The sequence below is a fragment of the Salmo trutta genome, chromosome 12, assembly GCF_901001165.1.
Source record: "Salmo trutta chromosome 12, fSalTru1.1, whole genome shotgun sequence".
NCBI lineage: Eukaryota > Metazoa > Chordata > Actinopteri > Salmoniformes > Salmonidae > Salmo > Salmo trutta.
Window position 1 is genome coordinate 88,657,010 of NC_042968.1, and position 26,423 is coordinate 88,683,432.

The 26,423-nt window shown below is 43.0% G+C and overlaps 1 protein-coding gene across 3 annotated transcripts in view; it reads left to right on the plus strand.

Annotated features, from left to right (window-relative positions):
- Nucleotides 1–215: 215 nt before the first annotated feature.
- Nucleotides 216–26,423, plus strand: part of LOC115204619 (relaxin receptor 2-like) — a 190,960-nt gene continuing 164,752 nt past the window's right edge. For 2 of the 3 annotated variants that reach the window (XM_029770286.1, XM_029770287.1), the window contains exon 1: nt 1,113–1,431. In XM_029770286.1, the coding sequence (XP_029626146.1) occupies nt 1,344–1,431 (88 nt within the window). In that variant the 5' untranslated portion in view covers nt 1,113–1,343. Of the gene's footprint in view, nt 261–1,112; nt 1,432–26,423 lie in introns of those variants that run through there. The other variant, XM_029770288.1, reaches the window with a different exon arrangement.

Sequence of the window (26,423 nt, forward strand, 5' to 3'; positions counted from 1 at the left end):
ATTATGCACGGGTGAACACAGCACCCGTGGAAAAACCAGGCATCATGAACCGAACTGAACATAGAAATAATCACGCACAACAAACATGGAACAGAGGGTTAAATACATGAACATGGAATTGGATAATGAAAACCAGGTGTGTAGAAAATAAAGACAAAACCAATAGAAAATGAAAGATGGATCAGCGACGGCTAGAAGACCGGTGACGTCGACCGCCGAACGCCACCCGAACAAGGAGAAAGTCGTGACAGGTTGTAAAAGTAGGCCAGGTCTTTTTAGAATAACTTACACTTGTTTTGATGTTTCTACGACAATCAATGCATAAGTTAGTGCGAACAAGATATTTAAATGCGTTTTAATATGATTTGATTATTTTATCAAATCACCACTTTACTTTTTATGTAAATTTGTATTGTAAAAAATAGATTTACCCACGGTATCGTACCCACTACATAGATGGGGGAACTGTAGGCGATTTTTTTCTGCGCGACCTCCCGAGGTAAAATGTAGACAACAGTACTGTCTCTCGAGAATCGTTACCTCTCGAGAACTTCTCGAAAATGTCCATTTGCTATAATCAATGTGAAAATGGTCTTGGTCTGACTGACTGACTGTCAGCCGCAGCACGAGATCCCTCGTTCGTCTTCAGCTTGTTAGGAAGCTCCCCTTACTCGCGTCTGTGAACCTGGCTGTGTGTGGAGAGAGAGAGAGAGAGAGAGAGAGAGAGAGAGAGAGAGAGAGAGAGAGAGAGAGAGAGAGAGAGAGAGAGAGAGAGAGAGAGAGAGAGAGAGAGAGAGAGAGAGAGAGAGAGAGAGAGAGAGAGAGAGAGAGAGAGAGAGAGAGAGAGAGAGAGAGAGAGAGAGAGAGAGGAGAGAGAGAGAGAGAGAGAGAGAGAGAGAGAGAGAGAGAGAGAGAGAGAGAGAGAGAGAGAGAGAGAGAGAGAGAGAGAGAGAGAGAGAGAGAGAGAGAGAGAGAGAGAGAGAGAGAGAGAGAGAGAGAGAGAGAGAGAGAGAGAGAGAGAGAGAGAGAGAGAGAGAGAGAGAGAGAGAGAGAGAGAGAGAGAGAGAGAGAGAGAGAGAGAGAGAGAGAGAGAGAGAGAGAGAGAGATGAAGTCTGTTAACGCACACCGACCAGCTTTTCCTTGCTCAGTTATTAGTCTAGTTTTTTTTTTTACGCCCTCTGCTTTGATATAGTGATCTGATATGGGACCGCGTGTCACTGTCACCGTTCCGCTGTCATGTTCGTTACCGGCAGAATGTTGAGCAACACCGGCGGTGTCGCGAGGGAATTCCCACTGTGGAGCGCTATCTGGATCACAGACAACTGACCCCAAAACAAGGAACATGAGACGCGGTAAAGTTCCCATACCGATGCTGGATGTACTATCGGTTATTCTGCTGCTCATGCACCTGTCTGAAATGGCAACCGGGGGTAGGTTAAACTAGAATTAACAATATTTTATTTCATAATAACTAAATGTATTACCGATGTTTACCTGCATGGTGCCTATAGTATTTGCTATTGGCACCAGGTAAACTCATTTTCTTTGGCCAGCTGAGAAAATGATTATACTCCCGCATTTATAAAAACGTATAGCATACACTTTAACTTTGTCCTTTATTCTGTATTTTGATGCAAATGTAGCCTATTTGTCATAGCGCACCGGTTGTGCGTCCAATAATCTTCTATGAAAATTGCATGGGTTTATTACGTTCGATATGCCTGTTTTACAGACTTCAAAGCTGTCTCACTGTTGTTCACTGAAAGTTGTCTACTGAAACTATAGAATTCTAACCTTAATCCGAATTTGACAACCGGCTATAGCTACTTAAAACCCTATAACTTAAATACATTTTGATCCCTATGCCGGTTGAATATACACTTCTGTTTTTAAAGTCTTCAAGGAATAGCAAGAATATCTGCATGACTCACAAATAATTACCTTAAGGTCTGTTATAGATGATTATGACATCATTGAAAGATTTTCACACTACCACTATATTCCATTTGTATCCTATTATTAATCGTTTATTTGGAGAACGTTTTAAAGAAGAAGTTTTGACTGCAGACGAGGAATTCAACCGTCATAAACACACATCACCCAGGGTTCTAAATGTGCGTCAATGTATCAACCATCACCAAAGACTCCTTATCTCCCAATGTTGCATTTTACTTACTAGCCAGTGGACATTAGCTCAGTATTTGTAAAACTATTTATAGGTCTTATATAATAACAAATGTATAAACCATTTGCACGTTTAAAAAAAAAAATGTATTTATTCATCAAGGTTGGTCCATCTATGTATCAACCACCACTAGCTTTAAATATATCTTATCACTGCACTGTACACTTTTAGAAAAAGGTGTTCCAAAAGGATTCTTCGGCTGTCCCCATAGGAGAACCCTTTTTGGTTCCAGGCAAAACCTTTTTTTGGTTCCAGGTAGAACTCTTTGGGGTTTCATGTAGAAACATCGGTGTAAAGGGTTCTACATGGACCTCAAAAGGGTTCTACCTGGAACTAAAAAGGGTTCTTCGAAGGATTCTGCTATGGGGACAGCCAAATCAACACTTTAGGTTCTAGATGGCACTCTTTTTTTTCAAGAGTGTAGTAAATAAGTGTTCAGATAGCCTACTATTTGTACAAATTGTAGCCTATTTAATCAATTTGTTCGTTTTTTATTTTGAAACTATCATTCACATTATATCAACAAATTGCATAACATATAAACCATGTGCTAATTAGCATTTATATTATCACGGTTGGTCCCATTGAGAGAAAAGGGACATAGTGCAAGACCACAGCAGACTTAGTGCCAAATACCTTTCAATGAAGATTCAGAGTTTTAATAACATTTCAGCAGTAGCCTATCCTGAACATAAAAGGACCAGGGACTATCGATTTCATTGGATAACATGATTGTTCAGACTCTGAGTTAATCAAATAATTTATAGTTACTGTGTAAATCAGAAATTATGATCAGAAAAGTAGGTGCCCCTCACGGTTGAGAGTGTCTCCCAAATGCCACCCTATTTGCTATATAGTGTGCATTACTGTTGACCAGACCTGTATGGGCCTTCGTCAATAGTAAAAGCACTGCTTAGTGAATTAGGTGCCACTTGAGACGCAGCCTGAGTCTCCGTACATGGTGGAACACAATTTAACCAGTCCTTTGTAGAGCTTGTAACACCAGGGTAGTGGGTTTGATTCCTGGGACCACCCATATGTAAAATATATACACGTAATAATGTATCACGTTTTGGATAAAAGCATCTCTTTAAATGGCATATATTATTATATATTATCGGATTCCTGCCTGCAATCAGCTTGCCGCTGACTGGTCTCCAAGATGTGAAATTGAGAAGCAGGCGATTGCGAGTGCGTGATTCAGGAGGAAGTGTGTGTGGTGTGTGTGTCTATGAGAATGGGGGACAAGCTGTTTGATTGTGTAGAAATAGAATTGGCAGCAGAAAGCTTGGTCCTGAAAAAGGAACTGGGATCCGATCTATCTTCTGATGCCCGGTAAAAGGAATCAGTGACTCAATAGTCCGAGACTCTTTAATTAACATAGAAGTATAAAACAATCCAATCTCTGCAGCTATTATTGAAAAGATTCCAACTTTATCTCTCTCTCTCTCTCTCTCGTTGTGTGTGTGTGTGTGTGTGTGTGTGTGTGTGTGTGTGTGTGTGTGTGTGTGTGTGTGTGTGTGTGTGTGTGTGTGTGTGTGTGTGTGTTGTGTGTGTGTGTGTGTGTGTGTGTGCGGTGTGTGGTGTGTATAATTATAGGAAAATGAAGAGGGACACTTGGCAGGCTAAATTATAACTAGTACAGACAGATTTGATGAGATTTGTGTATCATATAGTTAGTTGTATGAGGTGAGTCACCAGGTGTGTTTGTGTGTGTGTTTGATGTGTTGTCATACACTAATTATGCAATATATAATCGGTACTTCGCTGCAGCTGAGTACTTTTGTCCCATGAGACGCACGCAAGTGCGTGTGTGTGTTTGTGTTTTTGCGGGCCGGATGAAACTCATGTCAAATAGTCAACTGGTGTGTGTGAGTCCGCACAGTCTGTATGTGTGACATCCAGCTTGTATGTGTGTTTATGTGCGTGCGTGGGTACCTTTTGTAAGCGGCACTCTGTCAAATCCCACAGTTCCAATCACACAACAATAGCCTCTTTCCTCCTCTGTGTGGGAGGTGTCCTGTCTTCCCCTCCCTGTGTGTGTGTGTGTGTGTGTGTGTGTGTGTGTGTGTGTGTGTGTGTGTGTGTGTGTGTGCGTGCGTGCGTGCGTGCGAGGAAAGTGGACTATCCTTCTCCTCCATGTGAAGGTGATTTCTAACTCCTGATCCCTGTATTGGGCAGTTCAATGGTGAGAAATGTCTCAGTGCCTGGAGCAAAAACGTTGTGCTATCCAGTAGCACGAGTACAGGACATCAATAAGCTGCTCCCAAACATTTTAAACCTGCTTCAGGAAATTGAGTCTATCATAGTTAATGTGGGATTTAATGACATTATGAAGGGCAGTTCAGAACAGCTGAAGATTGGCTCTCTCCTTGAGGATTGGATCCACCCTAATCATTTGGGATCCTGGATTCATTTACAGCATTATAAGACAATTACTTATCAATGACCCAAGCCCAGCTCAGTTAATCCCTACCATTGTGTCGCTGAGAAATGTTACATTATCCCATGGGTGTTGGAAGACACAATGTAAGTAACATAATTTATGTCCCTCTTACTGTCCTGAATGCTTTTGCTGATCCTACAGCTATTGTATGCAATAATCATGTTCCTATGAACCAGAGTTATACTGTTAGCACTGAGGCGGTGTGCCATAGTAGGAAGTCCGCTGTGTGCAGCTCATCCTGCACTAACACAAATAACATGAGCATGTCTACTGTCTAAGTTTCCCAGTAAAGCAATGAAAACAATCAAGGATCCCAGAAAAGTGCTAAAAAATAGCCCACGTTAACATATGTAGCTTAAAAAACAAGGTTTGTGAAATCAATAATTTGCTAGTAACAGATGACAATGCTATTCTGACAATCTCTGAAACTCACTTAGATAATACCTTTGATGATACAGTGGTAGCAACACATGTTTATAACATCTACAGAATATACAGAAATGCCAATGGTGGAGCTGTTACTGTTTAGATTCAGAACCACATTCCTGTAAAACTTAAAGAGGATCTCATGTTAAATACTGTAGAAGTAATATGGCTACAGGTTCATCTGCCACACCTAAAGCCCATTCTTGTGGGAAGCTGGTATAGACCACATTTTTTACATTTTAGTCATTTAGCAGACACTCTTATCCAGAGCAACTTACAGTAGTGAATGCATACATTTCATACATTTTTTTTCTCCGTACTGGTCCCCCGTGGGAATCAAACCCACAACCCTGGCGTTGAAAACACCATGCTCTACCAACTGAGCCACACGGGACCACCAAGTGCTAACAGTCAGTATCTGGATAACATGTGTGAAATGACAATCATGGTGCCGGAGAAGAAGGCAGACGTTTTATGAGTCCCTAAACAATTGTGTTTTATTGTTCGTTTATTTGCGTTGTTTGTAACTTATTTTTTTTAAATGATTTTGTACTTAATGTTGCCTGCCGCTACCGTCTCTTATGACTGAAAATAACTTCTGGACATCACGACTGTGATGATTCACCGCGGACTGGCAGAACCCTTTTTTTCCTTTAACGAGTCTGACGAGCCCGACGCGACGATATACTGTTTCTCTGGAACAGGCCCCGATCCCCGTGATTTGAGTGAAGAGGAGGCGGAGAAAAAGGGGCCAAAGGGCTGGCTGCCTTCTGAGAATTCGTAGGCGAATAAACCACCACTTCCTTCCATTCTGCTAGCAAACGTGCAATCTTTGGATAATAAAATCGATGACCTACGCGCAAGATTAACCTCTATGGGCTACTCAACAGCCAGTGTAATCCCGTGGCGCGATATTCAAATACCTTAGAAATGCTATTACTTCAATTTCTCAAACATATGACTATTTTACACCATTTTAAAGACAAGACTCTCGTTAATCTAACCACACTGTCCGATTTCAAAAAGGCTTTACAACGAAAGCAAAACATTAGATTATGTCAGCAGAGTACCCAGCCAGAAATAATCAGACACCCATTTTTCAAGCTAGCATATAATGTCACAAAAACCAAAACCACAGCTAAATGCAGCACTAACCTTTGATGATCTTCATCAGATGACACTCCTATGACATTATGTTATACAATACATGCATGTTTTGTTCAATCAAGTTCATATTTATATCAAAAAACTGCTTTTTACATTAGCATGTGACTAGCATGTGACTAGCATTCCCACCGAACACTTCCGGTGAATTTACTAAATTACTCACGATAAACGTTCACAAAAAACATAACAATTATTTTAAGAATTATAGATACAGAACTCCTTTATGCACTCACTATGTCCGATTTTAAAATAGCTTTTCGGTGAAAGCACATTTTGCAATATTCTGAGTAGATAGCCCGGCCATCACAGGCTAGCTATTTTGACACCCACCAAGTGTGGTACTCACCAAACTCAGAATTACTATTAGAAAAATTGGATTACCTTTGCTGTTCTTCGTCAGAATGCACTCCCAGGACTTCTACTTCAATAACAAATGTTGGTTTGGTTCCAAATAATCCATAGTTATATCCAAATAGCGGCGTTTTGTTCGTGCGTTCAAGACACTATCCGAAGGGTAAAGAAGGGTGACGCGCCCGACGCGTTTCGTGACAAAAAAATTCAAAATATTCCATTACCGTACTTCGAAGCATGTCAAACGCTGTTTAAAATCAATTTTTATGCTATTTTTCTCGTAAAAAAGCGATAATATTTTGACCGGGAGTCGTTGTTTCCGTTCAAAGAGAGAGAAAGTAAACATGGTGTCGGCTCGTGCACGCGCCTCCAGTCTCATTGTCCTCAGATCGACCACTTACCAAATGCACTACTGTTATTCAGCCATGGCCTGCAAAGTCACCATTCATCGTTCTGGCACCTTCTGAGAGCCTATGGGAGCGTTAGAAAATGTCACGTTATGCCAGAGATCCCCTGTTTTGGTTAGAGATGATCAAGAAGGCCAAGAAATAGTAAGAGAGAGCACTTCCTGTTTGGAATCTTCTCAGGTTTTGGCCTGCCAAATGAGTTCTGTTATACTCACAGACACCATTCACATTTACATTTTAGTCATTTAGCAGACTCTCTTATCCAGAGCGACTTACATTTCATAAATTGTTTTTCCTGGGCTGGCCCCCCGTGGGAATCAAACCCACAACCCTGGCGTTGCAAACACCATGCTCTACCAACAGAGCTACAGGGAAGGCTTAATGATAGCTTCAACATCTTTGTTACATGAACTCTCTTCTTCTTTCCCAAACTGCCTTCATCCACCCCAGATGGGACTCAAACCCACAATCCCTGGCTTAGAAGGCCAGTGCCTTATCCATTAGGCACTGGCCTAATGGATTCAAACAGTTTTAGAAACTTTAGGGTGTTTTCTATCCAAATCAAACAATTATATGCATATTCTAGTTACTGGGCAGGAGTAGTAACCAGATTAAATCGGGTACGTTTTTTATCCGGCCGTGCAAATACTGCCCCCTATCCCCAACAGGTTAAACTACCAATGGGACATTCAAAACTGTAATATCTTATTCTTCATGGAGTCGTGGCTGAACAACGACACTATCAACATACAGCTGGCTGGTTATATGCTGTACCGGCAGGATAGAACAGCGTCATCTGGTAAGACAAGGGGCGGCGGACTATGTATTTTTGTAAATAACAGCATATATCTAAGGAAGTCTCGAGCTATTGCTCGCCTAAGGTAGAGTATCTCATGATAAGCTGTAGACCACACTATCTACCAAGAGAGTTTTCATCTATATTTTTCATAGCTGTTTACATACCACCACAGTCAGAGGCTGGCACTAAGACAGCATTGAATGAGCTGCATTCCGCCATAAGCAAACAAGAAAACGCTCACCCAGAGGTGGCGTTTCTAGTAGCTGGAGACTTTAATGCAGGGAAACTTAAATCCGTTTTACCACATTTTTTTCTGCATGTTAAATGTGGAACCAGAGGGGAAAATAACTCTGGACCACCTTTACTCCACACACAGAGACGCATTCAAAGCTCTTCCTCGCTCTCCATTTGGCAAATCTGACTATAATTCTATCCTTCTAATTCCTGCTTACAAGCAAAAATTAAAGCAAGAAGCACCAGTGACTAGCTCACTTAAAAAGTGGTCAGATGAAGCAGATGCTAAGCTACAGGACTGTTTTGCTAGCACAGACTGGAACATGTTCCGGGATTCCTCCAATGGCATTGAGGAGTACACCACATCAGTCATTGGTTTCATCAATCCATCGATGATGTCATCCCCACAGTGACCATACGTACATACCCAACCCGAAGCCATGGATTACAGGCAACATCCGCACTGAGCTAAAGGCTAGAGCTGCCGCTTTCATGGAGTGGGACTTATAAAAAAATCCTGCTATGCCCTCCGACGAACCATCAAACAGGCAAAGCGTCAATACAGGACTAAGATCGAATCGTACTACACCGGCTCTGACTCTCGTCGGATGTGGCAGGGCTTGCAAACCATTACAGACTACAAAGGGAAGCACAGCCGAGAACTGCTCAGTGACACAAGCCTACCAGATGAGCTAAACTACTTCTATGCTCGCTTCGAGGCAAATAACACTGAAACATACATGAGAGTACCAGCTGTTCCGGAAGACTGTGTGATCACGCTCTCCGCAGCCTATGTGAGTAAGACCTTTAAACAGGTCAACATTCACAAAGCCACAGGGCTAGATGGATTACCAGAACGTGTACTGCTAGCATGCGCTGACCAACTGGCAAGTGTCTTCACTGACATTTTCAAGCTCTCCCTGTCTGAGTCTGTAATACCAACATGTTTTAAGCAGGCCACCATAGTGCCTGTGCCCAAGAACACTAAGGTAACCTGCCTAAATGACTATCGACCCATTGCACTCACGTCTGTAGCCATGAAGTGCTTTGAAAGGCTGGTCATGGCTCACATCAACACCATTATCCCAGAAACACTGGACCCACTCCAATTTGCATAGCGCCCCAACCGATCGACAGATGATGCAATCTCTATTGCACTCCACACTGCCCTTTCCCACCTGGACAAAAGGAACACCTATGTGAGAATGCTATTCATTGATTACAGATCAGCGTTCAATACCATAGCTCATCAATACGCTAAGGACCCTGAGACTAAACATCACCCTCTGCGGTCGACCAAGCACCCTGCGCACCAGGGACACATGCTCGGCGCGTGTAGCGGAGTATATTATAATGTCGTCGATATACACCACTACACCCTGCCTGTGCAGGTCCCGGAAAATCTCGTCAACAAAGGCCTGGAAGACTGATGGAGCATTCATCAACCCGTACGGCATGACGAGGTACTCATAGTGCCCTGAGGTGGTATTAAATGCCGTCTTCCACTCGTCCCCCTCCTGAATACTCACCAGGTTGTAAGCGCTCCTGAGATCCAATTTTGTGAAGAAGTGCGCCCCGTGCATTGACTCGATCGCACTGGCAATGAGAGCAGCGGGTAGCTGTACCTCACCGTGATCTGATTGATACCACAATAGTCAATTCACGGGCGCAGACCTCCATCCTTCTTCTTCACAAAAAATAAACTCGAGGAGGCAGGTGAAATGGAGGGCCAAATGTATCCCTGCCCCAAGGATTCTGAGACATATGTTTCCATAGCCGCCGACTCCTCCTGAGACAGAGGATACACGTGACTCCTGGGAAGTGCTGTGTCTACCAGGAGATTTATCGCACAATCCCCCCCGTCGATGAGGTGGAAATTGAGTCGCCTTCTTCTTACAGAAGGCGAGAGCCAAATCTGCAAATGCTGAGGGGATGCGCACGGTGGAGACCTGGTCTGGACTTTCCACTTTAGTCACACCGATGGAAACCCCTACACACCTCACCTCCTCACCTCGTGACCACCCCTTGAGAGCCCTCTGTTGCCATGAAATAGTGGGGTCATGACAGGCCAACCAGGGTAGACCCAGCACCATGGGAAACGCAGGAGAATCAATAAGGAAGAGACTGATTCTCTCCTTGTGACCCTCCTGCGTAACCATGTCTTGTGGAGCGGTGTCCTCCCTAATCAGCCCTGACCCTAATGGTCGACTATCTTGGGCGTGCACAGGAAAGGGCATATCCACAGGAACAAGGGGGATCCCTAAACTATGGGTAAATGAACGGTCAATAAAATTCACAGCTGCGGGGAATCCTGGGAATGCGGGGAAAACGCAGGAAATGTAATAAACACATACATGTGAGCAACAGGGGGCTCTGGGTGAGCCTGGTGACATTACAGTGCCCTGCCTGCTACCTCGACTCCCTGATGAACCCCCCCAGCACTGACCAGCAGTGTGCCCTCTGCGGCCACAGATGATGCAGGGAATGGCCCCTCCGGTCGCCCTATGCGCAGCACCTCCCAGCTCCATGGGCGTCAGAACGGAGGACCTGGGGGATGGAACTGACAGGCCCCGATCCGGACGTCCGCGGGTATCCAGCAGGTTGTCCAGCCGGATGGACAGGTCCACCAGGTGGTCCAACGTGAGGATGGTGTCTTGGCAGGCCAACTCCCTACGGACGTCCTCGCGCTGACTGCACCGGTAGTGATCGATCAGGGCCCTGTCGTTCCATCCCGCACTGGCGGCCAGGGACTGGAAGTCCAAAGCGAAATCCTGTGCGCTCCTCGTCCCCTGCCTCAGGTGGAACAGACGTTCAGGTGAGCTCTGGTGAGCTCGGGTGAGCTCTGCGTAATGGTCCAACGCCGCGTCTCCTTCACTCCATACGGCGTTGGCCCACTCCAGGGCTTTGCCTGAGAGACAGGAAACCAAGGCGGACACGCTCTCACGTCCCGAAGGAGCCGGGTGGACAGTCGCCAGGTAGAGTTCCAGCTGGGAGTAGGAACCCCTGGCATCCGGCAGCCGTCCCATCATTCTCCCTCGGGAGCGCGAGCCGAATCCCGCTTGGACCGGGTGAAGGAGGGGTGGACAGTGGGGCCTGCTGTAGTGGGGCTGGTGGAGGCGCTGGAAAACATCCTCTCTTCCAACGATCCATCGTCTGCAGCACGCAATCCATGCCGGTGCGCAGACGTTGTATCATGGTCGCGTGCTGCTGGACGGACGCGCTCCTCTACCGCCACAGGGAGGGCGTCTGCTCCTGCTGACTCCAATCGTTTGGTGAGTGATTCTGTAACAAATCCTGTGTGGAGCTGGTGTAGCGGAGTCAGGCGCAGGACAACAGATATGAGTAATTAGATGCCACAGCTACTCGCCCAAGCCTCCCCCATTTCTCCTTCTCCCAAATCCATTCAGCTGATGTTTTGAAAGAGCTGCAAAATCTGGACCCCTACAAATCAGCTGGGCTTGACAATCTGGACCCTTTCTTTCTAAAATTATCTGCCGAAATTATTGCAACCCCTATTACTAGCCTGTTCAACCTCTCTTTCGTGTCGCCTGAGATTCCCATAGATTGGAAAGCAGCTGCTGTCATCCCCCTCTTCAAAGGAGGTGACACTCTTGACCCAAATTGCTACAGACCTATATCCATCCTACCCTGCCTTTCTAAGGTCTTCGAAAGCCAAGTCAACAAACAGATTACCGACTATTTCGAATACCACCGCACCCTCTCCGCTATGCAATCTGGTTTCAGAGCTGGTCATGGGTGCACCTCAGCCACGCTCAAGGTCCTAAACGACATCGTAACCGCCATCGATAAGAAACAATACTGTGCTGCCGTATTCATTGACCTGGCCAAAGCTTTTGACTCTGTTAATCACCACATCCTCATCGGCAGACTTAGTAGCCTTGGTCTCTCAAACGATTGCGTCGCCTGGTTCACCAACTACTTCTCTGACAGAGTTCAGTGTGTCAAATCGGAGGGCCTACTGTCTGGACCTCTGGCAGTCTCTATGGGGGTACCACAGGGTTCAATTCTTGGGCCAACTCTTTTCTCTGTATACATAAATTATGTCGCTCTTGCTGCTGGTGAATCTCTGATCCACCTCTACGCAGACGACACCATTCTGTATACTTCTGGCCCTTCTTTGGACACTGTGTTAACAACCCTCCAGACGAGCTTCAATGCCATTCAACTCTCCTTCCGTGGTCTCCAACTGCTCCTAAATACAAGTAAAACTAAATGCATGCTCTTCAACCGATCGCTGCCTGCACCTGCCCGCCCATCCAGCATAACTTCTCTGGACGGTTCTAACTTAGAATTTGTGGACAACTACAAATACCTAGGTGTCTGGTTAGACTGTAAACTCTCCTTCCAGACTCACATCAATCATCTCCAATCCAAAGTGAAATCTAGAATTGGCTTCCTATTTCGCAACAAAGCATCCTTCACTCATGCTGCCAAACATACCCTCGTAAAAAACTGACCATCCTACCAATCCTCGACTTCGGCGATGTCATTTACAAAATAGCCTCCAATACCCTACTCAACAAGCTGGATGCAGTCTATCACAGTGCCATCCGTTTTGTCACCAAAGCCCCATATACAACCCACCACTGCGACCTGTATGCTCTCGTTGGCTGGCCTTCACTTCATAATCGTCGCCAAACACATTGGCTCCAGGTCATCTACAAGACCCTGCTAGGTAAAGTCCCCCCTTATCTCCGCTCACTGGTCACCATAGCAGCACCCACCTGTAGCACGCGCTCCAGCAGGTATATCTCTCTGGTCACCCCTAAAGCCAACTCCTCCTTTGGTCGTCTCTCCTTCCAGTTCTCTGCTGCCAATGACTGGATCGAACTACAAAAATTTCTGAAACTGGAAACACTTATCTCCCTCACTAGCTTTAAGCACCAGCTGTCAGAGCAGCTCACAGATCACTGCACCTGTACATAGCCCATCTATAATTTAGCCCAAACTACTACCTCTTCCCCTACTGTATTTATTTATTTTATTTATTTTGCTCCTTTGCACTATATTATTTAGATTTGAACTTTGAACTTTCTTCAAACTACAAATCTACCATTCCAGTGTTTTTCTTGCTATACTTTATTTACTTTGCCACCATGGCATTTTTTTTACTTTAACTCCCTTATCTCACATCATTTGCTCACATTGTATATAGTCTTATTTTTTTTCTACTGTATTATTGACTGTATGTTGTTTACTCCATGTGTAACTCTGTGTTGTTGTATGTTGTCGAACTGCTTTGCTTTATCTTGGCCAGGTCGCAATTGTAAATGAGAACTTGTTCTCAACTTGCCTACCTGGTTAAATAAAGGTGAAATAATTTTTTTTTTTTTTAAATGTACTCAAAAGTATACAATTACAAAGCAATAATGCTAGCCCACAAATAACGGACCTTATACAACAAACAATCACTCACAAAAACCATGGGGAAATCAGAGGGTTAAATAATGAACATGTAATTGGGGAATTGAAACCAGGTGTGTACAACAAAGACAAAACAAATGGAAAATGAAAAGTGGATCGGCGATGGCTAGAAGGCCGGTGACGTCGACCACCGAACGCTGCCCAAACAAGGAGAGGGACCGACTTCGGCGGAAGTCATGACAAGAACACCATGCCAACCGGGAAGCATGGGGGTGGCAGCATCATGTTGTGGGGGTGCTTTGCTGCAGGAGGGACTGGTGCACTTCACAAAATAGATGGCATCATGAGAAGGAAAATTATGTGGATTTATTGAAGCAACATCTCAAGAATTCAGACAGGAAGTTAAAGCTTGGTCACAAATGGGTTTTCCAAATGGACAATGACCCCAAGCAAACTTCCAAAGTTGTGGCAAAATGGCTTAAGGACAACAAAGTCAAGGTATTGGAGTGACCATCACAACGCCCTGACCTCAATCCCATAGAAAATTTGTGGGCAGAACTGAAAAAGTGTGTGCGAGCAAGGAGGCCTACAAACCTGACTCCGTTACATGAGCTTTGTCAGGAGGAATGGGCCAAAATTCACCCAACTTATTGTGGGAAGCTTGTGGAAGGCTACCCAAAACATTTGACCCAAGTTAAACAATTTAAAGACAATGCTACCAAATACTAATTGAGTGTATGTAAACTTCTGACCCACTGGGAATGTGATGAAAGAAATAAAAGCGGAAATAAATAATTTTCTCTACTATTGTTCTGACATTTCACATTCTTTTTTAAAATATTTTATTTTTGCATTTTCCAATTAAGAACAATCAAAACAAAAGTGAAAATATGTTAGACAACAAAGGACAAAGTGACGGTAACAGACGAGCGTAATAAAAAATAACAATTATATATACGGACATACATAATACATAAAAAACATACATGATACATAAGTCATAATAAAGAGTAAAATAAAAAATTATAATAATGAGACATTGAATCATATGGCCACCTGCCGTAAGCTACATATTATACATTACGTGTGAAACATTATATAAGAATTATATAGAGATTCAATCAATGTGATGTGAGGGGAGATTCTCCATATAGTCAATAAAAGGTTGCCAAATTCTGTAAAATGTCTTTAACTTATTCCTCAAGCAGTAAGTGATTTTCTCCAGTGGGATACAACTATTAACTTCCGATAGCCACATTGCAACTGGCAGGAAGGAATCCGATTTCCATTTCAAGGCAATACATTTCTTGGCAATTGCTAGCAATATTTCTGTTAGCTTTATAGTATGACTTTGCTTAAGATTGGTGTTAGTATAGTTACCCAGTAGACAGACCTCCGGGTCTAAAGGGAATGCAACCCCGTGGATTGAGGATATGGTATCGCATACCCCCTGCCAGAAACCGTGTAGTTTTGAACACTGCCAAGTGGAATGGAGGAATGTTCCTTCATCTGAGCCACATCTAAAACATAGGGAGGAGATATCAGGGTTGAACTTGTGCAGTCTAGATGGGGTGATATAGAGCTGATGGAGGAAATTAAACTGGATCAGTCTGTATCTGGAGTTCAATGTGGATGTAACACCATCCCTGCATAGGTCACTCCATAGGCCCTCATCAAGATCAATACCCAGATCTTTTTCCCATCTAAGTCGGGGTTTATCTAGCTCAGGCAGTGTTAGTACTGACATAAGAGCATCGTAAACACGGGAAATGGTCTTGAATAGTGGTTGGTCTGCATGGCAGAGTTGTTCAATAGGTGACATCTTAGGTAGGTGACATTTCACATTCTTAAAATAAAGTGATGATCCTAACTGACCTAAGAAAGGGAATTTTTTACTAGGATTAAATGTCAGGAATTGTGAAAAACTGAGTTGGCTCAGGTGTATGTAAACTTCCGACTTCAACTGTATTTCTTAATTCCATTCTTTTTCTTTTAGATTTGGGTGTATTGTTGTGAATTGTTACATACTACTGCACTGTGGAGCTAGAAACACAAGCATTTCGCTACACCCGCAATAACATCTGATAAATACGTGTATGTGATCAATTCAATTTGATTTGATTTGAAATTTGCTTTAACACATCAGCCAAATCCATCGGATGTAGTGACCGCAATATAGTAGCCATATCTAGGAAAACCAAAGTTCCAAAGGATAGGCCTAATATTGTGTACAAGAGTTTATACAATAGGTTTGAAGTGATTCTTTTGTTTTTGATATAAATAATATTTGTTGGTCTGTGGTGTGTAATGAGGGGCAACCAGATGCTGCACTTGACACATTTATGAAATTGCTTTTTCCAGTTACTAATAAGCATGAACCCATTAAGAAAATTACTGTAAAAACTGTTAAATACCTGTGGATTGATGAGGAATTGAAAAATGTTGTGGTTGAGAAGGATGAGGCAAAAGGAATGGCAAATAAGTCTGGCTTGTCAAGCTATTGGCAAACGTACTGCAAATTGAGAAATCATGTGACTAAACTGAATAAAAAGAAGAAGAAACTATACTATGAAACAAAGATAAATGATATAAAGAATGACAGAAAAAGGTTTAGGAGCACCTTAAATGTAATGTTGGGCAAAAAGGCAAACTCAGCACCATCATTCATTGAATCAGATGACTCATTCATCACAAAACCCACTGATATTGGCAATTACTTTAATGATTTTTTAATTGGCAAGATTTAGCAGATTAGCAGATTTAGGCATGACATGCCAGCAACAAACGCTGACATTACACATCCAAGTATATCTGACCAAATTATGAAAGACAAGAATTGTATTTTTGAATTCAGTAAAGAGGGTGTGAAAGAGGTGAAAATTGATTGATGTCCATCAACAATGACAAGCCAACTTGAATGCAACATTACTGAGGATAATAGTGGATGATATTGCCACCCGTATTTGACATATCTTCAATCTAAGCCTACTAGAGAGTGTGTGCCCTCAGGCCTGGAGGGAAGCAAAAGTAATTCCGCTACCCAATAATAGTAAAGCCCCTTTTACTGGCTCAAATAGCCAACCAGTCAGCCTGTTACCAACCCTAAGTAAACTTCTGAAAAAAACAATTGACAACAGACTTTCAACATGCTTATAGAGAAGAACATGCAACAAGCACGACACGTACACAAATGGCTGATGATTGGCTGAGAGAAATTGATTGTGGGAGCTGTTTTGTTCAACTTTCTTGTCAATTATACATGTATAAGAACTGTATGAACATACTTTTGCCATATTTTATTGTCATATTTTTTATAACTTGTCCATAAGGCATATGTTTTGTCCATTTGCAATATGATTTCATAGTCAAAAGTCAAAGTCAAAAGTCAGTGAACCATTGCCAAATGCCATAAGAAATGTCCAAATGCAATATGAAAGTATTGAAAGTGCCAAATCAGGATGTTATGTCCATTTGCCATGTACGATCATAGGAAGTCGGTTTCCAAACCCAAAAGTCAGTGAACCATGTCCAAATGGTATTTATACTGCCCAAATTATATACAGCACTATGTTAAGCCATGAATCAACCTAGATGGTCTATTTGTCATGTATGATGAGGGAGAAGGGACTCTGTTGTTTTTTAACGTTTTTCTTAAAAAACGTCCAAAATGACCAGGGGCGCACCCTATTGGATGGGAATGGGTAGGGGGTGCTCCCTACTTTGCTCCCCCCTAAAGGCATTAAAAACCATTTTAAAAATGTGCTTCTGGTAACCCATTCCAATCACCAGGTGCACGGCTGTCCATTTGCAATATGTTTCAATGGGCATTTACCATCACGAATTTGACATGCTCCAAAATACTGCAGAAATGCGAAATTGACTGGCCCGACGAACTCGGGAAGGCCGGGCAGTGATAGTGGTTCCTCTCCATCGCTCGTTGTGTTGATTTCATCATGTCCATTTGGTGATGTTTTTTCACTGTTGAATCTTATTGCAAATGTACTGTCCATTTGCAATATGTTTCAATGGGCATTTACCATCATGAATTTGACATGCTCAAAAATACTGCAGAAATGCAAAATTGACTGGCCCGATGAACTCGGGATGGCCGGGCAGGGATAGTGGTTCCTCCCCATCACTCCCCATCGCTCATGGTGACATGAGAGAAGTGGGACTCTGTGGTTTTTTAAAGATTTTTTAAAAAAGGTCCAAATTGACCAGGGGTGCCCCCTATTGGATGGGCACGGGTGGGGGGTGCTCCCTACCCAAACGTGGACCCCTTGTACCCCCTTAAAGGCAATAAAAAACATTTGAACCTGTTGGGGCTAGGGGGCAGTATATGCACTGCCGGATAAAAAACGTACCCAATTTAATCTGGTTACTACTCCTGCCCATTAGCTAGAATAGTCATATAATTAGTAGATTTGGATAGAAAACACCCTAAAGTTTCTAAAACTGTTTGAATGGTGTCTGTGAGTATAACAGAACTCATATGGCAGGCCAAAACCTGAGAAGATTCCATGCAGGAAGTGGAAATCTGATTTGTGGAATCACCTTCAACACTTTGCCTATGAAACAGTGGTTTGAGTCTTCTCCGGTAGAAACTGACCGAACGAGAGGCCTGGAAAGTTGGTCATAGAGGGAGGGCCATTACTACAATGACGCGGGCGCCCATGGGTACCCTCTCATTCCGAAACGTTTAGTAAGACAATGCAATCGTCCGCCTTGAATATTATTGAAGCTCTGATTGAAAAAGGCCCTAAAGATTTATGTTATACAACATTTGACATGTTTGAACAAACGTAATTATTTTTTTTTTGCACATTCGTGACGACAAGTCCCACGCGCCTCGTACATTATGAGTAGCCTTCGGAACGTGCTAACAAGAAGGAGCTATTGGGACATAAATGATAGTATATTTGATTTTAGATGGTTCCAAGATGGCACTAACCTGTATCGCTTAGCCTATTTTTCTGAGCATAGCACCTCGTTTATTGCAAAGTGTGATTTCCCAGTAAAGTTATTTTTAAATCTGGCAATGCAGTTGCATTCACGAGATGTTAATCTATAATTCTTTGAATGACAATATTATAATTTACCAATGTTTTCGAATAGTAATTTAGTAAATTGTAGCGCTGATCACCGGAAGTATTTGAGGGAAAATATTTTCTGAACGTCATGCGCCGATGTAAAATGCTGTTTTTATATATAAATATGAACTTTATCAAACAAAAAATGCATGTATTGTGTAACATGATGTCCTAGGAGTGTCATCTGATGAAGATTGTCAAAGGTTAGTGCTGCATTTAGCTGTGTTTTGGGTATTTGTGACGCATGCTAGTTGCTTTGAAAATGGCAGTGTGATTATTTTGGGCTGGGTATTTTGGGCTGGGTACATAATCTAATGTTTTGCTTTTGCTGTAAAGCCTTTTTGAAATCGGACAACGTGGTTCGATTCAGGAGAGGTGTATCTATAAAATGGTGTAAAATAGTCATATGTTTGAGAAATTGAAGTTAGCATTTATGAGGTATTTGTATTTCGCGCAACGCGATTCCACTGGCTGTTGACTAGGTGGGACGCAAACGTCCCACTAGCCCAGAGAGGTTAAAAATGTGCTTCTGGTAACCCGTTCCAATCACCAGGCGCACGCTGTCCATTTGCAATATGTTTAAATGGGCATTTACCATCACAAATTTGACATGCTCAAAAATACTGCAGGAATGCAAAATTGACTGGCCCGATAAACTCAGGACAGCCAGGCAGTGATTCTGGTTCCTCTCCATGTCAATTTGGTGATGGTCTATCACTGTTTAAACATATTGAAAATGGACAAAAGTCAGCCAGCAAGTCACGTCCATCAGTCAATCAGATAATATTCTGACACCAAACTGATACAAACTGACACCACACCCACTTTTTCCATCTCGTTTAGAAGCCAACTATCGCATATTTCAAAGCAGGCCGAAAATTCACAGCGCCTTCTGTTTAAACCATAATAAAAACATAAAACACGTAGTTACGTTCTAGCTGCGGGTCCAGTTCTGACATTATGTGTAGGCATAGCTGAGGCGACCCTGAATCCCAAGTTTCGGCTCGGTAGGTCATTTGGAGCCCGAGCAGCAACCTTAATTGGTGCTGAAAATCCACATTTTCCGGGCGTTGCTACGGGGTCCTTGAATGAGCTATCGGACAGAAACATTAGGGTGTGTCTCTATGGGCCGAGGTGGTTTCAATGCACCTAGTCTTGCGACTCTGGGACTTTTCTAAATGTCATCATTTTCATGATGGTCAAAATGAATTGAAGTTATTGCAAATGTAGGCGGCTGTTCCTCGGTCTGAGAACCTTCTAGAGCCACATAACTCACCGTGCACTATTGACTTGTGCTCTAGAACAGGTTTCTAAAGAGCTCTAGGTCTGACGGTTCTTTGATAGTTCTAACAAAGGTAACTATTGTAGACTCTGTGTGTCTGTAAGCCCCACACTGTGTCACTCCGTCCTTGCTGTGTGTGTGTGAGAGGTTTTTCTTTGACATCTGTTGGGAGAAATGACTGATTTACAGTTCATGAGGGTTGCCTATTCACACATATGAAGTTTTGGAAAGATCTGAACTTTTGAACCCTTTGAAACAGCCCCTATAACCCCAATTTAAGACACTTCCGGTTGGCACAGGAAGTTGAAAGTAAACACATATCCTCATTGGGGTAGGCTTTTACAGAATCCTGAGTTTAAAATAATTACATTAAGAACTGACTGATTTACACAGGGTTGAATGCAATATTTCTCACAAACTGCAGGTTGAGTATGGCAAAACACTTTTAGGGTGATTTTAACCACTTCCGGTTGCTCCAGGAAGCTTAGAATCGACACAGGTAGACATCATAGTGGCCTGATGGATTGTCATCAAAGACAAGTTCATAAGGCATTCATAACCCACATAGGCTTCAGGTTGAATTTAGGGGAGCAGGCAATGTATTCCTATAGGGAGAGATGTCATTGTAATCTGTGAGATGAAAAAACCATATTTTCACTGTTAAGGGTAAATGCCACATGGTCAAGGTTAGGCTTGCACAGATCGGGAGGACCTTAGGAACATTCCTGTGGTTGAATTGTCCTTCTAACACTTACGGTTCTGCCGCTGTCCCCCAAAGCACCTGAAATTTAGGGACAGGCTTCATTTTGGGTCTACTTTTTTTCACAGTTGCTGCGCTCAAAGCGAGCTACGGTCAAGCGGGGCATCTTGTTGAACTCGGCATGGCCTAGAGATTGTGGTAATGCCATTTCAGGCTCTGTGTGTCTTTAAGCCCCGCACTGTGTCACTCCATCCTTGCTGTGTGTGTGTGTGTGTGTGTGTGTGTGTGGGTGTGTGTGTGAGAGTTTTTTCTTTGACATCTGTTGGAAGAAATGACTGATTTACAGTTCATGGGGGTTGCCGAATCACACATATGAAGTTATGAATAGATCCGACCTTTTTAGCCCTTCGAAACAGCCCCAATGACAACAATTTAAGGCACTTCCATTTGACACAGGAAGTTGAAAGTGAACACATATCCTCCTTGGCATAGGCTCTTACAGAATTTTGAGTTTTAAGTCTTTACGTTAAGAACTGACTGATTTACAAAGGGTTGAATGAGTGTGTGTGATTTCAGAAAATCACAGAAATCTCGAAGAGCTCCGAAACCCACCTTAACGGATTCGTCTGAACACGTCGCAACTGGATCTGTAACTTTTTTTTAAACTCATTTTTTTGAACATCACCAATTGTACATTGTACGATTTCTCTTAAATTACGACTTTATAAATGGCATGTTCTTTTTTTCCTGACACTGTAGGTTCATGTACTTTGACGTGAAACAGTCAAATTAGCGCTCTATTTTAGTTTTTGACTTTTAATCCCAGAAAAATGGCCTTAACTCAAAAAGCGTTGCAGCCTCGACGCAATCTTGTTTCTGGGCTAACAGCCCATTAGTCGAAACCCATGCTCACCAAGTTTTGTCATCAAAGTCTTTTCCGTTTAGGAGAAATGGCCATGTCGTGATTGCTGATGTTTTGTACATTTGCAATAAGATTCCATTCGCCATATGCTGGAATGTACCGGGACAGCGGAAAAATTACCAACATTTAGAAATGTAATAAAACGGAAACCAAATGTCCGAGAGACTTCGTTGGATGACTTCCCGGAAGATCTGGCCCCGGTGCACGGCCCGCCGCCGTCGGCAAATTTTAGAAACATTCGCGGACGTCTAGTAAGGTACCGTACATTTGCAATAGGGAGTTTCTCATCAATCATACAGCAAATGCCGAAAAGTGCCCTTCATGTATGACATGCCACTGCTTTTGAGTAAAGCCAGTGTGTCTATGTATGTGGATGACGCAACACTATACACGTCAGCTACTACAGTGAGCGAAATCACTGCAACCCTTAACCTCTTATGGCTAGGGGGCAGTATTTTCACGGCTGGATAAAAAACGTACCCGATTTAATCTGATTATTAGTCCTGCCCAGAAACTAGAATATGCATATAATTATTAGCTTTGGAGAGAAAACACTCCAAAGTTTCTAAAACTGTTTGAATGGTGTCTGTGAGTATAACAGAACTCCTATGGCAGGCAAAAACCTGAGATGGTTCTGTTCAGGAAGTACCCTGTATGACCATTTATTTGCTTTCTTTGACATCTCTTCCAAAAACTAAGGATCTCTGCTGTTACGTGACACTTCCCACGTCTCCAATGGAGTCTCAGAGCCCGCGAAAAACAGGAATGACGTAATTCAAAGCCTTGGCTGAAACAAAGGAGAGCAAAAGCTAAGTGGTCACTCAGTGGACTAAGCCTTACGCTCGCGACCCGCCCCGCCCCCGGCTTTCGGTTTTTCCCTCAGTATACAGACAGGCAGATTCCCGGTCGGAATATTATCGCTTTTCTACGAGATAAATTGCATAAAAATTGGTTTTAAACAGCGGTTGACATGCTTCGAAGTACGGTAATGGAATATTTAGAATTTTTTTGTCACATTCTGCGCCATGCTCGTGGCCGAGATTTAGCGTTGGGATAGTGTCTAGAACGCACGAACAAAACGTCTTGATGGAACATAACGATGGATTATTTGGGACCAAACCTACATTTGTTATTGAAGTAGAAGTCCTGGGACTGCATTCTGACGAAGAACAGGAAAGGTAAGAACATTTTTCTTATAGGAAATGTGATTTTGGTGAAGGCTAAACTGGGTGAGTGTCTAAATAGCTAGCCCGTGATGGCTGGGCTATGTACTTAGATTATTGCAAAATGTGCTTCATCCGAAAAGCTATTTTAAAATCGGACATATCGAGTGCATAGAGGAGTTCTGTGTCTATAATTCTTAAAATAATTGTTATGCTTTTTGTGAACGTTTATCGTGAGTAATTTAGTAAAATAACCGGAAGTGTTCGGTGGGAATGCTAGTTCTGAACGTCACATGCTAATGTAAAAAGCTGGTTTTTGATATAAATATGAACTTGATTGAACAGACATGCATGTATTGTATAACATAATGTCCTAGGTGTGTCATCTGATGAAGATCATAAAAGGTTAGTGCTGCATTTAGCTGTGGTTTGGGTTTATGTGACATGATATGCTAGCTTGAAAAATGGGTGTCTGATTATTTCTGGCTGGGTACTCTGCTGACATAATCTAATGTTTTGCTTTCGCTGTAAAGCCTTTTTGAAATCGGACAGTGTGGTTAGATAAAGGAGAGTCTTGTCTTTAAATAGCTGTAAAATAGTCATATGTTTGAAAAGTGGAAGTTTTCGGATTTTAGAGGAGTTTGTATTTCGCGCCCCGCCCATCATTGGATATTGGAGCAGACGTTCCGCTAGCAGAACGTGTAGATGTAAGAGGTTTAACAAAGAGCTGCAGTTAGTTTCAGAATGGGTGGCAAGGAATACATTTGTCCTAAATATTTCAAAAACTAAAAGCATTGTATTTGGGACAAATCATTCACTTAACCCTAAACCTCAACTAAATCTTGTAATAAATGAAGGTATGGTTTATATGAAGGTGATTCCACCTCCTGTCTATGTGAAGGCGATTCCTACCTCCTGTCTATGTGAAGGCGATTCCCACCTCCTCCTTATGTGAAGGCGATTCCTACCTCCTGTCTATGTGAAGGTGATTCCTACCTTCTATCTTTGTGAAGGTGATTCCTACCTCCTGCTTATGTGAAGGTGATTCCTACCTTCTGTCTATATGAAGGTGATTCCCACCTCCTCCTTATGTGAAGGCGATTCCTACCTCCTGTCTATGTGAAGGTGATTCCTACCTTCTGTCTATGTGAAGGTGATTCCTACCTTCTCTCTATGTGAAGGTGATTCCTACCTCCTGCTTATGTGAAGGTGGTTCCTACCTTCTGTTTATGTGAAGGTGATTCCCACCTCCTGTCTATGTGAAGGTGTTTCCTACTTTCTATCTTTGCGAAGGTGATTCCTACCTCCTGCTTATGTGAAGGTGATTCCTACCTTCTGTCTATGTGAAGGTGATTCCCACCTCCTGCTTATGTGAAGGCGATTCCTACCTCCTGTCTATGTGAAGGTGATTCCTACCTCCTGTTTATGTGAAGGTGACTCCTACCTCCTGTCTATGTGAAGGCGATTCCTATCTTCTGATTCCTATTTTTAAAAATCAACCTTTCCAGAAACAAGTCTCTCACTGTTGCCGCTTGCTATAGACCACCCTCTGCCCCTAGCTGTGCCCTGGAGACCATATGTGAATTGATTGCCCCCCATCTATCTTCAGAGCTCGTGCTGCTAGGTGACCTAAACTGTGACATGCTTAACACCCCGGCCATCCTACAATCTAAGCTTGATGCCCTCAATCTCACACAAATTATCAATGAACCTACCAGTTACAACCCCAAATCTGTAAACACGGGCACCCTCATAGATATCATCCTAACCAACTTTCACTCCAAATACACCTCTGCTGTTTTCAACCCAGATCTCAGTGATCACTGCCTCATTGCCTGCGTCTGTAATGGGTCTGCGGTCAAACGACCACCCCTCATCACTGTCAAACACTCCCTAAAACACTACAGTGAGCAGGATGCCTGGTTATTCTTTAAAAGTGCCTTCCTCACCATCTTAAATAAGCATGCCCCATTCAAAAATGTTTGAACCAGGAACAGATATAGCCCTTGGTTCACTCCAGACCTGACTACCCTTGACCAGCACAAAAACATCCTGTGGTGTACTGCATTAGCATCGAATAGCCCCCGTGATATGCAACTTTTCAGGGAAGTTAGGAACCAATATACACAGGCAGTTAGGAAAGCTAAGGCTAGCTTTTGCAAGCAGAAATTTGCATCCTGTAGCACAAAATAGCCTCCAACACTCTACTCAAGAAATTGGATGCAGTCTATTACAGTGCCATCCGTTTTGTCACCAAAGTTCCATATACTATCCACCACTGTGACCTGTACGCTCTCGTTGGCTGGCCCTCGCTTCATACTCGTCGCCAATCCCACTGGCTCCAGGGCATCTACAAGTCTTTGCTAGGTAAAGCCCCACCTTATCTCAGCTCATTTCAGTTCTATTCTTCCAATTGCAGTTGTTCCATTCCTCCAGTTCTAAGTGTTCAAAGTTTTCTGTTTCTCCAGTGCTCTCTGTAGTGCTGCAGGTCCTTTCTACCTCAATGTTGTAACAAGCATTTTACTTCACCCGCAATAACATCTGTTAAATACAGTGCATTCGGAAAGTATTCAGACCCCTTAAGTTTTTCAACATTTTGTTACGTTACAGCCTTATTCTAAAATGTATTAAATCGTTTTTTTCCTGATCAATCTACACACAATACCCCATAATGACAAAGCAAAAACAGGTTTTTAGAAATGTTTGTAAATCTATACAAAATAAAAAACAGAAATATCACATTTAGATAAGTATTCAGACTCTTTACTCAGTACTTTGTTGAAGCATCTTTGGCAACAATTACAGCCTTCTTGGGTATGATGCTACAAGCTTGGCACACCTGTATTTGCGGAGTTTCTCCCATTCTTCTCTGCAGATCCTCTCAAGCTCTGTCAGGTTGGATGGGGAGCGTTGCTGCACAGCTATTTTCATGTCTCTCCAGATATGTTCGATTGGGTTCATGTCCGGGCTCTGTCTGGGCTACTCAAGGACATTCAGTGACTTGTCCCGAAAGCCACTCCTGAGTTGTCTTGTTTGTGTGCTCAGGGTCGTTGTCCTGTTAGAAGATGAACTTTCGCCCTAGTCTGAGGTCCTGAGCTCTCTGGAGCATGTTTTCATCAAGCATCTCTCTGTACTTTGTGCCGTTCATCTTTCCCTCGATCCTGACTAATCTCCCAGGCCCTGCTGCTGAAAAACATCTCCACAGCATGATGCTGCCACCACCATGCATCACCGTAAGGATGGTGCCAGGTTTCCTCCAGACCTGACGCTTGGCATTCTGGCTAAAGTGTTCAATCTTGGTTTCATCAGACGAGAGAATCTTGTCTCTCATGGTCTGAGAGTCTTTAGGTGCCTTTTGGCAAACTCCAAGTGGGCTGTTGTGCCTTTTACTGAGGATTGGCTTTCGTCTGGCCACTCTACCATAAAAGCCTGATTGGTGGAGTGCTGCAGAGATGGTTGTCCTTCTGGAAGGTTCTTCCATCTCCACAGAGGAACTCTGGACCTCTGTCAGAGTGACCATCGGGTTCTTGGTCACCTCCCTGACCAAGGCCCTTCTCTCCCGATTGCTCAGTTTGGCCGTGCGGCCAGCTCTAGAAAGAGTCTTGGTGGTTCCGAACTTCTTAAATTTAATAATGATGGAGGCCACTGTGTTCTTGGGGACATTAAATTCTGCAGACATTTTTGGTACGCTTTCCCAGATCTGTTCCTCGACACAATCCTGTCTCGGAGCTCTACGGACAATTCCTTCGACCTCATGGCTTGGTTTTTGCTCTGACAACTGTGGGACCTTATATAGACAGCTGTGTGCCTTTCCAAATCATGTCTAATCAATTGAATTGACCATAGGTGGACTCCAGTCAAGTTG